This window comes from Bufo bufo, chromosome 11 (assembly GCF_905171765.1).
Source record: "Bufo bufo chromosome 11, aBufBuf1.1, whole genome shotgun sequence".
NCBI lineage: Eukaryota > Metazoa > Chordata > Amphibia > Anura > Bufonidae > Bufo > Bufo bufo.
The window spans coordinates 8,607,261-8,628,573 of NC_053399.1; the positions used below are offsets into that span (position 1 = coordinate 8,607,261).

General features: G+C 39.2%; 1 protein-coding gene across 2 annotated transcripts in view; it reads left to right on the plus strand.

Moving 5' to 3' along the window:
- Positions 1-11,050, plus strand: part of BCL11B (BAF chromatin remodeling complex subunit BCL11B) — an 89,304-nt gene extending 78,254 nt beyond the window's left edge. The window contains exons 3-4 of one of the 2 annotated variants that reach the window (XM_040412537.1): positions 6,106-7,971; positions 9,933-11,050. In XM_040412537.1, coding sequence (XP_040268471.1) covers positions 6,106-7,971; positions 9,933-9,985 — 1,919 coding nt within the window. In that variant the 3' untranslated portion in view covers positions 9,986-11,050. Of the gene's footprint in view, positions 1-6,105 lie in introns of both variants that reach the window. The other variant, XM_040412536.1, reaches the window with a different exon arrangement.
- Positions 11,051-21,313: the final 10,263 nt, after the last annotated feature.

Sequence of the window (21,313 nt, forward strand, 5' to 3'; positions counted from 1 at the left end):
GAAATCACTGACTGCTGCCATCCATGTTGTGTCAGTGGTTTTTCACGGACCCGTAGACTTCAGTGGACACGTTGGGTCCGAGTCACAGAACCAAAATAGTGCATTTACAGACATGGGAAAAAACACATTAAAAACAATGGATCCGTCTGTGGAGAAGACAGACACTGCACATCCACGATTCATCAATGTCTGAATAAGGCCTAATACTGATTGTACATGCTGGGTGTTGTAGTCGCTCATCTCCAGGAGGGCGAGAATGGACTTAGGCCTCATCCACACGACCGTTCAGTGTTTTGCGGGATCTGCAAAACACGGATGGGGTCCGTGTGCGTTCCGCAATTTGCGGAACGGCACGGACAGCTATTAATATAACTGCCTATTCTTGTCGCAAAACGCGATCAAAAATAGGATAGGTTATATTTTTCGGGCGGACCAAAACAACGGCTGTGTGCATGAGGCCTAACTCTTAGTTTTGGGTCAGACAAGATCATTTAAATTAGTTTTTTAAGTCCCAGCAGCTGACAGTACATACTGGGAGTTGTAGTACCACATCAGCTAGAGAAACAGGTTTAGCTAATCCTCTGTTCTGTTTTGGGGTAGATCATTAAAATTAAAAAAAACATTTTTTTACTGGTCACTAGATTGAGCTGCTTAATTAAAGTACACATCCAACAGTTTATGCTGGGAGTTGTAGTTCTATGTCCATTGGAGAAAAAGAATTTAAAAAATTTTTATTCTTTTTTTTTTTTTAACAAATAGGCAACAAATATTAATAATAAATTTGCTCTTTGTTCTATAACATTTTCCCAAAAATATTCCGGTTTTGCTCGGCAGCCTGGTTGGGACCAGCAAGGCCTGATAGGAATTGTAGTCCCACATCCAGATTAGTGACAAGGCCATTATGATTTGGCTACGTTTTTCTGCAGGCCGTGCTGGGACGGCGTGCGGAGAAGAAAGGCGCTGGGGCAGCGGGGAGGTGAAAGCCGCACCATGTAGAGCTCTACTGCGGCATGACAGGGACACGTCTGCGCTGCCACCAGCAATTAGCGGGTCCAGTTTTTACCCTGCAATTTTCTGTTATTATACCCAATTTAAATATTCAAACTTTCTCCGACGACCTCGGCCCATTATGTTTTATTATAGATTCAGATCAAGGGAATAACCTTTAACTTAAGAGACAAGTGAGGTAAATTTACAAGTAGATGTCTGCCGTTTGCCGGCGTTCTATAAATCCCCGCGGAGCCGATCACTTTTCTATAATGCCGCTCGAAAACAATATATGTATATTACTTCTTGTTTGTACTGCGCCGCTAATGAGTCCCCTTTGTATTAGATAACCTATATAACACAGCCTTGTGTCAATTATCTCCACACAGCTAAATGTACATCGCATTTAAAGAAGATTTACAGCTTGTCCTGGGTTTAAAGGACCTCAGGAACAGACAACGTCCACCGAGAAGACGTTTGTGGCTATTTGTCAGCCCGAAATGTTACGACTCGTCCGACTTAGTTCATGGCTCATTTTGATGACATTTTATAGCGCTTTGGTATAGTAAAGGCGGTATAGGTCTGGTATACAGCGAGTTTTGATGTCATAACAGGTGGGGTGTGATGTCAGAGGAATAGGAAAACATGATAGAGATGCAGTGTCTGCACACCTAAAAAATACCTGACTACAACATTGGGTTGAAAAAAACATAATTTGTAATCCTACACCTCACTTGCTGCAGAACCTCATAATACACATCCTTCCTGCTGCAGAACCTCATAACATATATCCTACCTGCTGCAGAACCTCATAACAAATATCCTACATGCTGCAGACCTCATAACATATATCCTACCTGCTGCAGAACCTCATAACATATATCCTACCTGCTGCAGAACCTCATAACATATATCCTACCTGCTGCAGAACCTCATAACATATATCCTACCTGCTGCAGAACCTCATAACATATATCCTACCTGCTGTAGAACCTCAGAAAACACACCCTACATGCTGCAGACCTCATAACATATATCCTACCTGCTGCAGAACCTCATAACATATATCCTACCTGCTGTAGAACCTCATAAAACACACCCTACATGCTGCAGACCTCAAAACATATATCCTACCTGCTGCAGAACCTCATAACATATATCCTACCTGCTGCAGAACCTCATAACATATCTCCTACCTGCTGCAGAACCTCATAAAACACACCCTACATGCTGCAGAACAAGATAAGATTAGTATTGTTAGTCACATTGTCATAGTTCCATGAAAAGCCATGGACCTTCCCATGAAGTAGAGTAGAGTGTCCATTATGCCTTATACTTTAGTGAAGGAGTTTATTTTTCCTCTTTTTACATAGGAGATAAAAGTATTGGTCATGTCCCACATGGCCCATCTTGTATAGACAATAGGATTTGTCTTGGCTTCCCATTCCTTGTCAAGGTTCCATTTGCTTGAGAAATGTGAGAAAGAAAGTATTACATATCTGCCATAGAACACTCGCCCTGTTATTAGCCTTGAAATTACTTTTATTGCACCTCCGGCATCTTATATCGTAGTACCTGATGTCCTTCACCGACGCATTAAGGCTGTAGACCTGTTGTGCATGTGTTTGGAGAGAAGAAACAAAAGATCTGTGCGTGGCTACATCCATTCAGGAGGGCGACAGGGCTCAGCCATTGTAAGGACGGAGACATGTTCTCACACAATCACTGTTTTGAAGAAGGCGAGATTTTGCAGCTGTCACACCGCCCTCCCCTACGTCTTTTTTAAAAATATTTATTCAATCCAGATTTTTCTTCCTTCTCAAGCCTCTATTAGGAGAACCACAAACCATAATGGACTTGGGATGGTACATGAATTTCCTTCTCATCCAACAATCCAGTGTTCCTCCCAACTTCATCTAAGCTCGAAGTGTCTCTCAAGACCCTTCTTCCAGATCTCTCCCAATCTGTGTAGGTCAGTCCTAAGGGGTCTTCTTACAGAATATGGACTGTAACTTATTTGTGAGCCAGTAGATTTACAGCCTCAGATTGACGAGAAGACCACGAAAGGTTGATCATGACAGAAGTTCTTCTTGAACTCAAAAAGATGCAAAGACAAACCAAACCAGTGGTGGCCAAACCACAGGCTCGTCTAAAATAGCTTCAAAATAGGTTACACTCTATAATTTGCAATGAAATAGAAATTCAGTCACAGTTTCTCATAGCTATTACTCTTAAGGGTGCGAAACCAAAAGGCCATGAAGACGTCCTATGGTTAGATCCCTCCACCAATGTTTGAATACAAGAGACATATTTATGATGGCGTGCGTGTTTTCCTACAAGTAGCAACTGATGGAGTATAGATACAAAATGTCAGAACCTATATTCCAACCATGTCATGTACATTGCCTATAAAGCCACATTTATTGAAAGAAACAAAAATGCACAGAAATTGTGCACATTTTACAAATTTACTAATTTGATGGCCTTCCAATACATGAGGATGTTGTACTGGTGTATAGTTGTCATCCATTCACTTGTGTCGTACTGGTGTGTGGTTGTCATCCATTCACTTGTGTCGTACTGGTGTGTGGTTGTCATCCATTCACTTGTGTCGTACTGGTGTGTGGTTGTCATCCATTCACTTGTGTTGTACTGGTGTATGGTTGTCATCCATTCACTTGTGTCGTACTGGTGTATGGTTGTCATCCATTCACTTGTGTCGTACTGGTGTATGGTTGTCATCCATTTACATGTGTCATACTGGTATGTGGTTGTTATCCATTCACTTGTGTTGTACTCGTGTGTGGTTGTCATTGTCCTTGCATTGTATAGCATGTAATTTGTTCAGTTGTATGGCTATGTTGTGGCTATGTGGACATGCGTGTCGAAATAAGCAAACCCTCAACTTTAAATCTGAGCCTCAAGATCTGCTTTTGGACTTGATCTCTCAGTGACATTCCGTGCTGTGCAAATATTTTTCCCAGATTAAACTTAATAGATAGGGAATGGGAATTTATGGTGAGGGAGTCAGTTTTGCATTGCTGTAAATTGCCCCATAGACTCATACGCTGTTATTGCCTTAAAGTCCACAAAGTTTATTTGTTAGTAGACTTTTATTTAAAGGGGCTCTGAATGTATATATGTCCCCAGAGGGTGGGATGCAGTATTTTCATACATACCCTGTCCCGATTGTAGAGCTTGCAAAAGCTCTTTTACTGGATATAATGTCCATGACATGCTCCTCTACTGATCTTCTGATCTGCCTCCCCACTGTAACCCCCTCATTCACTGCAGGAGGCAGAATTGGGACAGGTTGTGTTAGAAATGTGCCCCCTGTCCTGATTCCATCTCCTGGACATGATTTGGTCAGTGTAGATTCTCTTCAACAACACATTGTAAACTGCTATCTTCTCCATGCTTGGCTTCAGATGGCTTCAACCGGTGGTGCCCAGTCCAACATATTGACGTAATCGACTGTCTGCTCAGGAATGCTGTTTATTGCCGAGTCTGAGTTCTATTTTTTTTGTATTATTAAAACTAAGAAAATAATATTATTTTTTGCCATTTTTGTAAGCTTTGGATGCTTTTTTTTCTTTTGTAAAGTCCTACCTTGTAAAACTCACATGCTTTATGAGTTATACGCTGAGATGACATCAGGTAAAAGAGGTCACATTCTTGTCAGCAAGTCCCAGCAAGTGATTGTGTGCAAGCCTGCCATTTAAAACGACCAGTTCACTTGAATTAAATAGCCGCAGTAATCCAAGTTTACCTGAACAGAACCTTTCAAGTATATACAAGTTCTCTGCTGACTGACGGCTCAGTGTGCTATATAGAAATTCAGACTCCCTTAGCAGTGACCTCACCATAAAGCCTAATAAAAACGTAAAAAGCACAAGTTCATAAAAGATGTAACCAGGGGTTCAAAAATCCAGCTCGACTTGATCTAGCTTGACTTACATAAAGGTATTTTACAGCTTTTCCTACAAGTCCTTGGGCGTCCGTGACCTATCACCTGTAGATGACGGGAGCTGCCATTTTGTGAGCTGATTGAATAAAAACCTACCTGCTCGCTGGGGCCGAGTGGTATCATTGAAGTAGTACAGGCTGTCACTCGTGGTGTCAACGGTTTTTGGAAGAGTAATAGACCAATAAAGTTTGGACGACACGTCGAAAGGCAATTCCGCCTTTGTCTGGGTTGGGAATGCTGTCAGGGCATTGTTAGTGGAGGTAATCGATGAGGGGCAAGAGCTGTAGACTTTTGAAGCCACTTCAAACACTGCAGGAACCAGTGGGACTTGCTTAGTGGTCCAGAAATAAGGCCATGAGTAGACAATGGCACAAAAAGTTGGGTGACTGTTGAAGGTGTCTGGAGCCAGCCTTGCCATACATGTAGCCTCATCTTTCGTTTCCCCAGCATCTGCTGTTGAGGGCAATTAGATAGTTAGACGTTCCTGCTGCAACTGGAAGGTTCGGACAACTTTTTAATCATTTGTATGGCCACCTTCACAAGGCCTCTTTTTTTGTCCAATAATGTGCTCTGTGTCCTTCATCACTTTATTGATGATGACACCATGATTTTGGCAATGTGTAGCTAGACCGCTTGTGAAGAGAAACAGAGCCTTCGTATGTCATAAAGCGTTCAAAACTTGCAACCGCTGTGCTCCTGATCTCAAGCGATAAGCAAAGACGTTTAGTGACAGCCTAAATGTCATACACAACACAGCTACGTTGTTATAGATGCCCAATTGTAGCGTATTAAAAAAAATCAATGCCAACACGTTTTGGTGTAGTATTTTTTAAGAACTTATTGATTAGGTATTGTTTTTCCGCTCTCATATTCATTACTCTGCCAAGCTGATAACAGTGTGATACAAGTGTATTAGCAAATATTCATTACTGTGCTGTCTATTGAGCTGCAGTCTGTAAATTTGCCCAGAAGTAATAAGTGGAGTGTTGCAGGACGTTCATTACAGCTTTATTTGAAATTCAAAGAAATTGCTTAGAAGCTTGTATGACAATAAGAAAACTTTTTTTTATTCCTGAATGTTATTTTAAATTATTTTTTTTAATTAGCAAAAGTGCATCATTTGAATGTTCTTCTCTTCTTTTTTTTTTTAGGTAAAGATGAGCCTTCAAGCTATATTTGCACAACATGTAAGCAGCCTTTCAACAGCGCCTGGTTTCTGCTTCAACATGCTCAGAACACACATGGATTTCGCATCTACCTGGAGACCAGCCCAACTAGCAGTTCCCTTACTCCCCGAATCACTATCCCTCCTCCTCTGGGACCGGAGACTGTTGGACCATCCCCCCTGATGAACTTCCTTGGAGACAACAATCCCTTTAATCTTTTACGAATGACTGGACCCATCCTACGTGAACATCCAGGCTTTGCTGATGCTCGGCTGCCAAACACGCCACCGCTCTTCAGCCCACCCCCTCGCCATCATCTGGACCCGCACCGCCTTAGTGCCGAAGAAATGGGGTTAGTTGCCCAGCATCCCAGTGCCTTTGACAGAGTTATGCGTTTAAATCCAATGGCAATTGAATCTCCAGCAATGGATTTTTCTCGAAGGCTACGAGAACTGGCAGGAAATAATTCCACTCCTCCTCCAGTGTCTCCGAACCGTGGCAATCCTATGCATCGTCTGCTAAATCCCTTCCAGCCAAGCCCCAAGTCCCCTTTTATGAGTACGCCACCATTGCCGCCAATGCCCCCGAGCAGTACGACCCCGCCTCAAACCCAGGCCAAGAGTAAATCCTGTGAGTTCTGCGGGAAGACTTTCAAGTTCCAGAGCAATCTTATAGTTCACCGCCGTAGTCACACAGGGGAAAAACCTTATAAATGCCAATTGTGTGACCATGCCTGCTCGCAGGCAAGCAAATTAAAACGCCACATGAAAACGCATATGCACAAATCTGGCTCAATGACTGGCAGGTCTGACGATGGACTATCAGCTACAAGTTCACCAGAGCCAGGCACTAGTGAGTTAACGGGAGAAGGAGGGAAATCCAACGAGACAGATTTTAGAAATGAAAGTGACCGTTCCTTAGGACATGACAATGAAGAAGAGGAGGAGGAGGAAGAAGAAGAGGAGGAGGAGGAACTGGAGAATGAGAGCAGACCAGAATCAAGTTTCAGCATGGACTCAGAAATGAGTCGTAACCGTGAAAACGGTACAAAGCCAATCCACGATGAGAAGTCCCTCGTTCTTGGTAAAGTAATGGATAATGTAAACTTGGGAAGCATGCAGCAATATAATGACATGCTCAACGACAAACAAAAGAGAAGTCACTTCATGAAACGCTCTTCTGATCCACGAGACCTATGTCGGAGAATTCCAGGTGACGAAGACGGAGTAGAGAGGGAAATCATTCGAAACGAAGAAGGGACAGTCAATGGTAGAAATTTTGGCTCAGGTGAACCTTTTCCAGGCTTGTTCCCTCGAAAACCAATGCCTATTTCTGGTAGTGGTCTAAATAACTCCTCTAAAAGGATAAAAATTGAGAAAGACTTGGACTTACCACCAGCAACGATAATCCCCTCAGAAAACGTTTACTCACAATGGCTGGTTGGATATGCAGCATCACGGCACTTCATGAAGGATCCATTTCTTGGATTCACAGACTCTCGACAATCCCCTTTTGCAACGTCTTCTGAACACTCTTCAGAAAACGGAAGCCTGCGGTTCTCCACTCCACCAGGTGATATGCTGGACGGGGGTCTCTCAGGGCGGAGCGGGACAGCGAGCGGGGGAAGCACCCCTCACATTGGTGGACCAGGCCCTGGCCGACCCAGCTCAAAGGAAGGGAGAAGGAGCGATACATGCGAGTTCTGTGGCAAAGTATTTAAGAACTGCAGCAACCTCACAGTCCACCGTCGGAGCCACACTGGGGAACGGCCTTACAAATGTGAGCTCTGCAACTATGCATGTGCACAGAGCAGCAAGCTGACGCGCCACATGAAAACACATGGCCAGATAGGTAAGGAGGTGTACCGCTGTGACATTTGCCAGATGCCCTTCAGCGTTTACAGCACCCTGGAAAAACACATGAAAAAGTGGCACGGAGAACACTTGCTGACAAATGACGTGAAAATTGAGCAGGCAGAAAGAAGCTAAGGCCCCTATATGGGTTAATTCCATTTAATTTGTACAGTTTTTAACTATTGCCAACTGAGAAAGCTGACCTTACTTGCCTCCTTAAACATAACTTAGCGTAAACATGTCAGGTGTCACAAAGTGGCACTTAAAATATATCCTGTGTCTGCAGTTCGTTTAAAAACCTGAGGGTTGAATAAGGCAGTAACAATTGTGGAGCCTTTTAACTGTGCAATAATTTCTGTATTTATTTGGGTTTAATTTGTCATTTTGGCATGTGCAGGTACTTTTTTTTTTTTGCAGTTTTTTTAGTTTAATTCATTTCTATATTTTTTATATATTTTTTTTTGTTATTGTGCATTCATGTTATAAAACAAACAAAAAGAACGCAAAAACCCTCTTGTGCTGCGGGGACTGATAACTTCTTATAAGCAAAAATGATTTTTCAGCCCCCTTCAGGACAAAAAAAGAAAGAAAAGGGTTTAATCCCACCTCTCCCAGTAGTAGCCCCCCATTCCCCTCCCCATTGTCTTAGTAGTGGAGAATTGTATTTAAAATTATCATTTTTGGGCTGCTACATTTCTGGAATTTAAGCTAAAAAAAAAATATTTTTTGGTAATTTCTTGCAAAGAAGCCATCAGCTATTTGATTTCCTTTGTTACAGATTTTATGTTCTATGGCCATTCCTAAAAGATGGGGGTCAGGATTATTGAAATGGCGGATTACAATCTTTTATGTGTTTTAGCACTTATTTTTAATTGCATGGTAGGATCTCATACGCAACAGTTAAAATGCAACCTAAAACTCAAGAATCTTGGGGGTACACCTCAAAAAAAAAAAAAAGGGGAAATTTTTCAAAAACTTGCCGTATAAACGGGACCAGTGTCCCAGTTTGAACGCAATCTGCTTCACGTACAAATCATTTTTTGCTGCTTAAGTGGTCTGCAACTCCAGCACCCATGGGCCTGGCGTTGCGAGTCACTCCAGCGAGCAAATGTCAGAGAGATGCACTGTTATTCCTGAAACTCTGAACCCACCTGCAGTGTTTTGCAGTTCACTCAGTGCTGAAAGGCTGAAGGGTCATCGTTGCAGTTCATTACCGTTATGTCATTGTAATATTGTGGACTATGAATTTGAACATTGTTATTTATTCTAAATAATTGCAAGTTCCGATAATGACACCGGCTTTTAAGATCCTTTTTCCATTTTTGTTTTCTTTTTTCCTTTTACGTGCATCAGGAGGACAGCAGAGATCAAAAGGTTACCCATTTTAATTTTGTTGACCGCACTTTAAACAAAAACACACAAAAAAAGAAAAAAACTTGAGTTTCTCTGTTTTCCATGGCTTCTGAACAAGAAATTACAGCCTATTCTCCTACGCAACCCGATGGCGGGTTGAACGCTATAAGGGAACACCTGAGATTAAGTGCCAGCGTTGCTAAGCATGGCATTCACAATGCTGGCACTATAAAAAAAAATATATATATAATTTATTGGACGGTTTGTCTACTGCCATTCGAATTTTTTTGTGAGTGCCTTGAAAACTGATCTTCCTATGTGAGTCTCTTGAGACAAAATGCAAATCTTTTTTTTTGTTTTTTTTTTGTGAAACAAAAAAAAAAGGACTTTTAACATAGTAACACAAGAAAAGTACATTTCTTTAATAAAACAAAAAACAAAAAATCAAAAGCCACATTTACTTATTAAACAAAAAAATTCTGGTTGACGATAGTGTGGACTCGATAACGCCATAAGACATAAGACCCAATCTAACGAAGATGTTTACTCAGCACAAGTTTGAACCTTCTCTGGGCTGATTTATTATCAGCTACGTTTCTTTTTCAGGACAACGCTGCTTAGAAAAAAAAAAAAACGGAATGAAAATTATTTACTGCTGAAACGAAAATGAAATGACGCGGCTTACCGGTGATCGTTGAATGGGAAAATCAAAAACAACAAAAAAACAATTCAGGAACAACTGCTTTTTTTTTTTTCTTATGTAAAATTTAGTGCACTCTGTCTTAAAATACGTTTACAGTATTCAATACGTACAAGGGTAAAAGAGAAAAAATAATTGTGTGTATGTGTGTTTGGACGATCATTTCTTTTCAAGGTTTGCTTAATAGGTTTAAAAAAAATGCCATAATGGCCATGTGTATATTGTTTATTTTTGAATTTTTTTTGGTGATGGGGTTTTAGTATATATTATATATATTAAAATTTCTTGATTACTGTAAAAGTGGACCAGTATTTGTAATAATGGAGAATGCCTGGGCATTTAACAAAACCCGAAAAAAATAATTTTTTCCTTGAAAAAAAATGTTGCAGTAAAAAAAAAAAACTTAAATGGTGGGTCTATAACATTGTTCTTGTCACTGTAATTGTAAAGTCTGAGTTTTAGTACTTATTTTCCTGCCTTGGGTGTTATTTTATTTTATAATTTTTTTTTATTTTGAACTGTATAGAAACTTGTATTTGGGGATTAAAAGGTGATTGCTACACCATGTAGAAAAAGTAAGTAGAAAAAAAGTGCTTAATATTGTTATTGCTTTGCAGAAAACGGAAAAAAAAAATCACGTTTTTTGAACTGTGCTTAATTTTACCCCCCTCCCCTCTTGCCCCTCCTCCCTTTCTGGAATGGATATTGATATTGATCGGTTGACATGATGTAGGCACTTGCTGTATTTTTACCGGAGCTTGTAATTTTTTAACTGTACGCTTGTCCTTTTAAAAGGATTAAATGTACTTTTTTTTGTTAGTGAATTTGAAAAAAAATAAAATAAAATAAAATAAAACACGCTGCCATAATATATTTTTTTAATTTGGCAGGATAAAATATTGAAAAAAAAAATACAAAAAAAAAAAAATACAAAATAAAGAAAGCATTTGTAATTTAAGTCCTACTGTACAGAAAATAATAATAAAAAAAAGGGAAGTTGTTTAACGGCTTCCGGGGTAATCAATAAAAAAGAAAAAAAAAAAAAAACAACTTAGATATTTTGTTCACCGGTAAATATTAGTTGTACATTTTTTCATGATTAGCCTACAAAATAAGTACTGTTCCTACAGGGATGTAACAATCTATAGGGTGCCTGGACCTTGTATCAAGGCCTTAGCAGGTATTGAATGATTGGTACGGATTACCAGTGTAAAATAATAGAATTTTTTTTAATGAAAATGACAGGAACATTCCACAAACTGTAACCTGTGAAGTTTCCAGAGAACCTCTTATAGAGAGTTATGCTTCATCCTACATCCTATCCTTATTCCCTATATGTTGTACTTAAACTAAAAAAAAAAAAACAGTTTAAAGGAGAACACAAAACCTACTGTATTATTATGCTATATGGTCCAGGCACAACCACGCCATCCCCTGTCAGAACAGGACGCCACATGAACCCGGGTCTTGCCAGTCCATTAGCATCTGCTTTGCTTTTCAATCCTTTTTGTACATTCCATAAAAAAACAAAAAAATCCTGAATGTTTGATGGGCTGAGATGAAATTCTTGATTTTTATTTTTTTACCCATAATTTACCCCCCACTTTTGGGAACACTAAAATTGGCAGCTTTGAAATCGACTATTCTTTTGGAACGCCCCGTCCCAAAAAGTTGGATCTGCAACGGATGAAACTGTAACATCACCAGCAAATGCAGAACTCACCCCCCCACCACCATTTTTATTATTTAATGGGTAGCCATAGGTCAAACCAACAAGCACAAAAGTGAAATTTTTAGGATTCAAAAATACCCCTCCCCTACATTCAAGCACAATTAGCAAGCTTCCGTAGTTTTTCCCTCGCTTCCCTTTAAGCGGTCGATAGCATTTCATCGCAGCCCATGGTTAAAAGACAGTCCGCCATATTGTGTATCGCAGGCAGCCTCATCATAATGGTGCTCTTTGTAATTTCAGAACTGCAAAGCAAAATTAAATGTGGGTTTAAGTTGTTTGCATTTGTACGGCAAGGCGAAATATTTTTATTACCTTTTTCTATTATTGTATTGAGCTTTTGTTGTTTTGGAGGTTTTTGTCTTTTACTACAAGTTTGAAACTATTTATTATTGCTTGGTATTTGCGCTCTGTTTGAAAAACGAGCACTTTTTTTTTTATTATGGATAAAATGTTGGGACGGCTCGAGGTCTTTTCAACATGGCTAGGTGAAATATTTATTGTTTCTTTATCTATCTGTACAAGAATATGGTCTTTCTTTAACCGTACTGTCTCATTGTTGAGTTCAGCATGTGTCAGCCATTTCATTTGTACGCTCGTTTGAAACAAAGCTTGTTCCAGTTTTCAAGTTATAAAAAAGAAAAATAAATTGGACATTAAACTTGATGAAATCGTTGCTTCTTCCTCTTCTGTTTTCTTCTCCTAGGAAACGTAGATCCTGTTTCTCATTGCTTCTTCATCAACGAAATATAGGCATAGAAAAATAAATAAAATAAAAAAACACAAAAAGTCTCAATCCAGATGTCTGCTAAAGAGATTGACCCATCTGGATATGCCATCAATGTCAGATAGTTGGGGGACTCTCTCCTTTTTCCAGAATGGGGCCCCCGAAGTGAAGGAGAGCACACTGCGCAGTCGCTTGGCTGTTTTGTAAAGCCCCCATAACGGTGAATGGAGAGCGCATTGCGCAAGCACCTCTCCGTTCACTGATATGGTATAGAGGGTTGCCACGCATTTTCAGAGCCCCGTTCTGGAGATAGGAGCCAGTCCCAGAAGAGGAACCCTCACCTGTCTGACATTGGTGACATAGCCTAGTGATATGCGACCAATGTCCCAAATGGGCAAACCCCTTTAAGCAGAAGGCCTTATTAATCACAGCTGCTGTTTTGGTGTAAATTTGTATCCAGAAGTGCAGTCTAAATAATGGAAAAGTATCTGCACCACAAATAAGGGGGACATTTAAGTCTACTGCCCCACACATTTTTGTGCAAATGGCTAATCGACGCGGGTCCCGGAGTTGGACCCTCACCAAACTGATGACTGATCCTAAGGGGTATTCTGGGTTTTAATTTTTTTTTAAAATGCATTTGTTTATATAATAGGAAATCATACAGTATTCAGATATCCATGTATTTAAAATTCTGCTTACATACCTTTGTTATATCAGGTTTTTGACTCCTATCTGCACAATAGAATGGTATAGCATCAGTCATGTGAGACCCCACTGACAGTGGGGTCAGCACACAGGACAGCACACTTCCATAGGACTAATGGCAGAAACTATTGTGGCTACTTCACTACATGTGTGTTTACATGGCTACCTGTTTCTAGGTGGTTTGTAAAATGGCTGCCTGTCTGTAGGTGATGTAGTCATGTTGTTAATAAAGCTAGCTGTAAAAAAAAAAATTACAAATGCAACACATACATGGGAGACAGGGAGAACAATGGTGTGCTTTTCCACAGACCGTGGCAGATATGGATAGTGTATATACTGCATCTCAATAAACTACTATTCACCTATTAGATATCTGGACAGTTAACTGAAGGCCACATGACAGGAGTGAGAGTCACATGACTGACGCCATCTTTAGTCCTGATCGAATCTCCTATGGACGCATTTTACAGGACTAAAACGGGCCTTGCCATTTTTTTTCTTTAGAGAAAGGCTATTGTGTGGATATAATAAAGGTCTGCCAGCAAAATGCTAAATACCTGTATATTAGAAAATGACGCCAGTTTTAATAAATCCCCCCCACAGTGTTTGGCATTATTGTTTTTCTCTTGCTGTTTTCATTGGTATTTTTGACAACATAATTTTTGGGTTTAAATACTGCAGCCAGATCTGCATACACAGTGCTTTGGTTTGGGGCATTTTTTTGTGTGTAACTTTTTGGATTTGTGGAGCTGCTTTCAAAACACGGCATGATTTTTTAAAAACGTGTTTTAAATGTTACAAAATAAAAAAGCCACCAAAATAAGTTGCAAAAAAAACTTGAAATCCAAGGTTGTTTTTATTTTTATTTTTTTGCAAGCATTCAAACCCGGGGGTGTGAAAAAGGCTTAACGGATGGATTTATATTTGCCCCAATGTATGGATCCACTACTGGATTTAGCTTAATAAACGGCATAAAAAATTACATAAAAATGCACAAAAAATACACCAGTAACTGCACTAAAGCTGCATGTTCCAATAATCTAGAAAGTCTAATGAGCTAGAGATGTCTTTGATTTAAAAACACAAAGCCAGGTTCACAGATGCTGCTTTTAATATCATTTGTTTTGCCGTTTTTGATGCAGTTATTATTCCAACCAAAGACACTGCTACAAATATCCAAAAAAGAAAAATAAAGACTTTTCTTTGTAGTGGCATTTTAATACAGTTCCATTATGGCTCATGCCCACAAGCGTACTGGCTCAGTGCCCGTTTTGTGAACTTGAATGGGTCCTCAATCCGCAACATGCGACTGAAAATAGGACTTCACCTATTTTTTGAGGAGCGGAGGCACGGATCGGAAGCCCATACTACAAATCACTTTCATGGGCTTCCCATCCATGCCTTTGCAACACAAAAAGATGGTCCACAGCACGGTGACCCTTACACAAGGGCCCTTACTCTAGTGGGCATGAGCCCTTGGGGAGAGTTCACATCTCTGTTTCATTTTCCGTTCTTCTGATCCGTTAGAAGAACTGGAAAAAAAACAGGATCCTGTAAAAAAAAACAGACAGTCCTGCACACAGGAAATTTTTTCCATCAATAATAACGCAAACCAGAAGGAATGCTAATTTCCGTTATTTATTCTCCATTAATTAGGATGGATTAAAACGGACAGTGTTCCTTTTGGTTTCCGTTATAGCAATTCAGTTTTTTTCCATTATAAGCATGTTATAACGGAATGCTGTAACGGAAATCAAAACGCTTATGTGAACCTCCCCTTATGCACATTTGGTATCCGTTTAAGCCATTTCCATCTGAGAACCATTTTTTAGACAGAAAAAGGTTACTGCATGCAGGAGTTTTTTTTCCATCTAAAATAACGGATCTCTGGCAGAAATGGCTGAAACGAATGCCAAATGTGCATAACTTGCACAGGATCCATTTTTTTTTTACAGGATCTTGTTTTTTTTTTTTTCTGTTCTTCTGATGGATCAGAAGAACGGATAATGAAACGGAGATGTGAACTCCCTAAGAAAAGTCTGGAATACATGATGTGAGGGAAAAAAATAGTTGCAAAAAAAAAAAACTTGTAAATTTCATGATGTTTTTTTTTACAAAGAGAAAAAATAGGCAGTGGCAGAACCCTAAAAAATTTTGTTTTATTTGTCTTCGTATTTGGATCCTCTCCTGGCTTTGATTTAAAAAATAAATACATCAGAGATCCCATTAAAAATCACTCCAGAAAGTCTCTAGTCTAGACGAGAAGTAATCTAGACGAGAAGTCTCTGATTTAAAAAACACAAGGCAAGATACACACGTTTGTTTGTTTTTTGCTGTCTTTGTTGCAATTTTTGATTCATTTTTTGGTGCAGTTTATGATGTTTTTTTAATGGCTACATTCACATGAAATGCATAAAAAAATGGCATCAAAATAGTTTATGTCCATTATCCAGAAAGTTTAGCAGTAATTGATTTTCACCTGAAGTTGTTGAAGTTTTTAACCAAAGCTAGGAGTGGATCCAAAAGAGAAGAAAGTTTAAAGGAGGAACTTGCTGCATGTTTGTCCTCACATATGGATTTGCTCTTGGCTTTGGGTGAAAAACAAAACGTGCTACAATTGCATCAAAAACTTAATGTGTGAATCTGGCCAAAAAGCTCTTTTTCTTGTATTAGCACTTTATTTAAAATGGTCACTATTGTTCCAGCAAACATTGCATGAACCTATAATTCAAGTGAAGGTAAGAAACTTTGTAAAGTACCTTACAAGAAAAATGTCTCCACTACTTATGAGCACTTCTTCTCATCCTCCCTGAACTGCTAAAATATGTTTTTCTAGAGGCAGAGACAAAGGGATTTTCAGTTCCACTGAGGGATCGGGTTACAGTGAGAGAGAAAAAGTGACACACAGAAGCTGCTGCTGGCTCTGTTAAATTTTCTATTTCACCCCAGTGCTAGATTCACAGCTACACTGCTGTATAATGTCCTCTTTGCTGCTGCTGCTACTTCAGAGTTTGTGCTACAGAAAGATAGGAGAGCAGAATTACCTCTTTCTCTGTGTGCTGTGTGTATGGGAGACATCATAGCAGCTAGTCTCTAACCACTGGTTCGGGGAGTACTGCGAATTAGAGTTAGAGCCTACAGAGGGGGAAACTGGTTAAAATGGAGAATGCAAGTCATATAATGGGCAGATGTAGTGTTTTCCCTCACGCAGGCACAAGTGATGGATTATTCTGATACGTCAGTTGCCCTTTAAGCTGTCTTTACTCTAAATCTAGATTCACACATGCAGTTTTTGGGGATTTTTGAATGCATTTTCCAAAATGAAGAAGGATTATAATGAAGGATTATGTACTTTTTGTGTTTCCACTGCTATGTTAGGCTCCAAATCATCTAACTTAATTGCCGTATTACAGGAATTTTAATATTCTAACAGGGAACACAGAATATTATGGGTGGAAAAAAGAAGCAGCCAGAATAAAATGACACACCATGACAAAGAATTAAGTTTGTGTAAGAAAAAAAAAAAGGAATGGAAAAGGTAATTTTTAACTGCTAATTAAGTATAGCTTGGCGTCAGTGTCACTTCCATGGTGTGAATATATTCTGGACAAGTTCAGTTCAATGGCGTTAATCTGCTGACTTCTTCAGGCTGGAGAATATCACGTAAGGCTCTTGTCCCCAAACATGTCACTGTAGTACCGGCAGCTTCCAATCAACGGTGTGAAGAGGGTGCGACTAAAAATGGCACTCTCATTTTATGTATGTCTCGGCACTCTGCCTAACCGTGCTGCAAAAGGCTGAAAAGTCTCTCAATGTAGATAAGTGGTGCTGTTTTTGGAAAAAAAAAAAAAGACTTTGTAGTCTCATAAATCCCCATAAATCCCTATGGTGTTAAAATATCGAAATCCCTACCAATTAAAGATCAGTATATGGGGACAGGTACTCTTATAGGAAGGAACAAGACATCTACTCATCTTTGGACCCCATATGCATCATTAGATAGACTGAGCTGAGAATTCCATATTTCAATTTGCAATAAGAAAAATAGAACAATGCACACACTTTTCCACATACAGTATGTGACCCACCACATTGTTATGCATACATTGGATGTGTTTGCTGATTGGCGGTGCATGGTCATGTGACTTTAAACTGGCTAATTTGTGTGCTTATTCTATCTATATGCAAAGAGATGATTCTGCTGATATGTACAAAGTATGTATGTTTTTATAGAGAGAATGTATTCACCTCATTATGCAGATGTGTATAGATGTGTTCACCTCATTTTCTGCAGATGTGTATAGAGTATGCATTTACCTAATATTCTGCAGATGTACAGTATATAGAGAATGTATTCACCTCATATTCTTCAGATGTGTATAGAGTATATATTCACTCATATTCTGCAGATGTATATAGAGAATGTATTCACCGCATATTCTGCAGATGTGTATAGAGAATGTATTCACCTCCTATACTGCAGATGTGTTTAGAGTATGTGTTTACCATATATTCTGCAGATACGGTATGTATAGAGTATTCATATTCTGCAGATGTGTATAGCGTATGTGTTCTCTGCATATGTGTATAGAGTATGTGTTCACTACATATTCTGCAGATATATATAGGAGTATGTGTTCACTACATATTCTGCAGATGTATATAGAGAATGCATTCACCTCATATTTTTCAGATGTGTATATAGTATATATTCAACTCATATTCTGCAGATGTATATAATGTATTCACCTCCTATACTGAAGATGTGTATAGAGAATGTATTCACCTCCTATACTGAAGATGTGTATAGAGTTTGTGTTCACTACATATTCTGTAGATGTGTATAGAGCATGTGTTCACTGCATATTCTGCAGATGTGTAGAGTATGTGTTCACTACATATTCTGCAGATGTGTATAGAGAATGTATTCACCTCATATTCTGCAGATATGTATAGAGTATGTGTTCACTACATATTCTGCAGATGTGTATAGAGAATGTATTCACCCCATATTCTTCAGATGTGTATAGAGTATATATTCACCTCATTCTGCAGATGTATATAGAGAATGTATTCACCTTATATTCTGCAGATATGTATAGAGTATGTGTTCACCTCAATCTGCATGTGTATAGAGTATGTGTTTACCTCATATTCTGCAGATATGTATAGAGTATGTGTTCACTATATATTCTGCAGATGTGTATAGAATGTATTCACCCCATATTCTTCAGATGTGTATAGAGTATATATTAACCTCATATTCTGCAGATGTATATAGAGTATGTGTTCACCTCATAATCTGCAGATGTGTATAGAGTATGTGTATATAGAGAGATTATGGATTCACCTCTTATTCTGCAGACGTGTTTACAGAATATATTCCCTACATATTCTGCACATACATATACAATATGTAATAAATGCATATTCTGCAGATATGTATAGACTACGGGGGTCATTTACTAACAGATATATGCCACTTTATAGCATATATCTGTCACAGATTTCAGCGCGAAGGTTATTTGCGCCGTAATCTGCATCTTTTCCCCACTCACACCAGGTCTAAAAAAAGGTGGTGCCTGTCTCATTTGTCATTTTCTACACCTGTTTTACTTGTAAAAAATGGTCTAAATTTAAGCCAGCAAGGAAGCAGTCTTACATTTAGGCCGGCGCCTCTTCATAACTTCAGCAGATCCACCGCCAGCGCAGGGGATATTAAGACCTGTTTCTAAAATGCCGGTCTTAATAAATGACCCCCTATGTGTTCACCGCATATTCTGCAGATGTTTATAGAATAAATATTTATGGCATATTCTAGAGATATGTTTAAACTATGTTTTCACTGCACATTTTGAATATGTGTATAGGGTACCTGTTCACTACATATTCTGCAGGTGTGTATATTGCATAATGGAAACTGGACGTATCCGTTCTGCTGGCCATAGACTTCTATTATGACGGAATGCATTTCGTCATTGAATTGCGCTATGGTCTGTGGTAACGGAACCCATAATACAATTCACCATATACCCGAACTTCAAAACTATTCCTATTCACAATTTGTTCTATAGATTTGTATGGAGTATGTATTCACTACGTACGCAGCAGGTGTGTATAGAGTATGGGCCATATTTATCATTACTCTGACAGCTCGCTCCACTTTCACATATGGCTAAAGTCAGTTTTAGCTAAGTCAGATTTATGATCGGCCCTTTAAGACTGTAATAAATGTGGTTTGACGGTAGCAGTTTATCCGTCAGTAAGCGGCTTTACAAATGTCGCATGTCTTTACGAAAAAGTTGCATGTTCCAATAAAAAGTTGCATAAGATAAGCATGGTCCTCAATGGAGTGAAATTATGCAATTTTTTTGCGATTTCATAAATAGTCGCAATAGTAAATCTGTCTAGAGATTCATTTACATAAGAAAACACGCCCACTTTCAGAAAACTGGTGAGCATAGCGAAGAGCCGAAAAAAAGTTTAAATATGCGACTTTTTCACTCCATTATTTTGACTTGAGCTAATGATAAATCTGGCCCTATGTGTTCACTATGTTTTCTGCAGATGTTTATAGAGTATGTATTATGTATAGAGTATGGGGGTCATTTATCATTTAAGGTTGTTTTTATGTCAGTTTTAAGTCAGGCTTTGCTTTGTGTGCCTGCACCAAATGTATGAAATGGTGCACCTTAATAATATATGTGGTGTAAAAGTAGACCAGGGGTTGCCTGGCGGGAGTTTCGACTATTGCAAAAGTCGCACATTGTAAATGAGCCATAATCCAAGTCTAACCTCACGTTTTGCTTTTAAACATAGACCACTGTGAAAAGTGGTGAGGGTCACAAAAATGTCACTGTTGCCATGACTGCGACTTGTTTACGCCACAAAACGGACATATCTGATTTCATAAGTGACCTCCTATGTGTTCACTACATTTTCTGCAGAAGTGTATAGAGTATGTATTATGTATAGAGTATGGGGATCATTTATTTATTAAGCCAGATATTTCCGTTTTGTGCCGTAAAAAAGTCACAAGTCATGGCAACTGCGACATTTTGTGATTGTCGCCACTTTTCACAGGAGATCTAAAAGGGAGATTAGACCATGATTTTTATATGTTATTTTTTCAAAAGTCGCAAAAAAGTTGCATCCTACACCAGGCCACCCCCTGGTCTACTCTTACACATATAGGAGGTAATTTATCGTGCTGAAATACGCCTTTATTAGGCAAATTTCAGCCGCAGATAACAGCGCAACGGTCAGTTGCGCCACTATCTGCGACTTCACGCCGGGTCTAAAATTGTGGGCGGGGAATGGTCGGCAGGTCCGTCTCATTCACCATTTATTTTCACCTGTTTCAGGCATGGAAAATGGTCTAATTGTAAGACCGCAAGGAAGCCGTCTTACATTTAGAACTGACGGAGGATGCGCTGAAGTTATGTAGAGGCCGGCGCCTCTTCATAACTTCAGCGGATCCACCGCCAACGCACAAGGTTATTAAGACCAGCGTCTAAAATGCCCATCTTAATAACTGATCCCCTATGTGTTCACTGCATATTCTGCAGATGTTCTACCAGTTGATTTGAAATGGTAAAACTGTCTTCTGTTTTTGAATCACTAAAATATGTAACATTTTCGAAAAATTCTTAAAGGGTTGTTTCCAGTTTTATGTTAATACATGAAACACATTGTGGTATTAAAGGTCCTACTACTTTCCATTTTTCTTTGTGTTTTAATTTCTTACTGTTACCAAGATCTATGCTTGCTGTCAGTCAATGGAATCATTTATTGTTTACATGCTGAGGTCCTTTCCTGATCCTGTCCAACTGACACAGGGAATGGCTAATACACAGCTAGTCTCAACTCAGACCCTCACCTTTTGGGAAAAAATAACAGGATTCTATACACGACAAATGCAGTGGCTGGGAATCAACGAACGAGAGTCACCAGATTCCCCTTTTCCCGATAGGTAAGTGTATAAGTGGTGGGACCTACACTTTTCAAGCACTTATGGTATATTCAAAAAAATTGGGATAAATACCTAAGATGGGAACACTCATTTTAACAAACCATACACTGGTGTCATATGAAAAGGGATCAGGGCAGATTTTCTGTCTCCG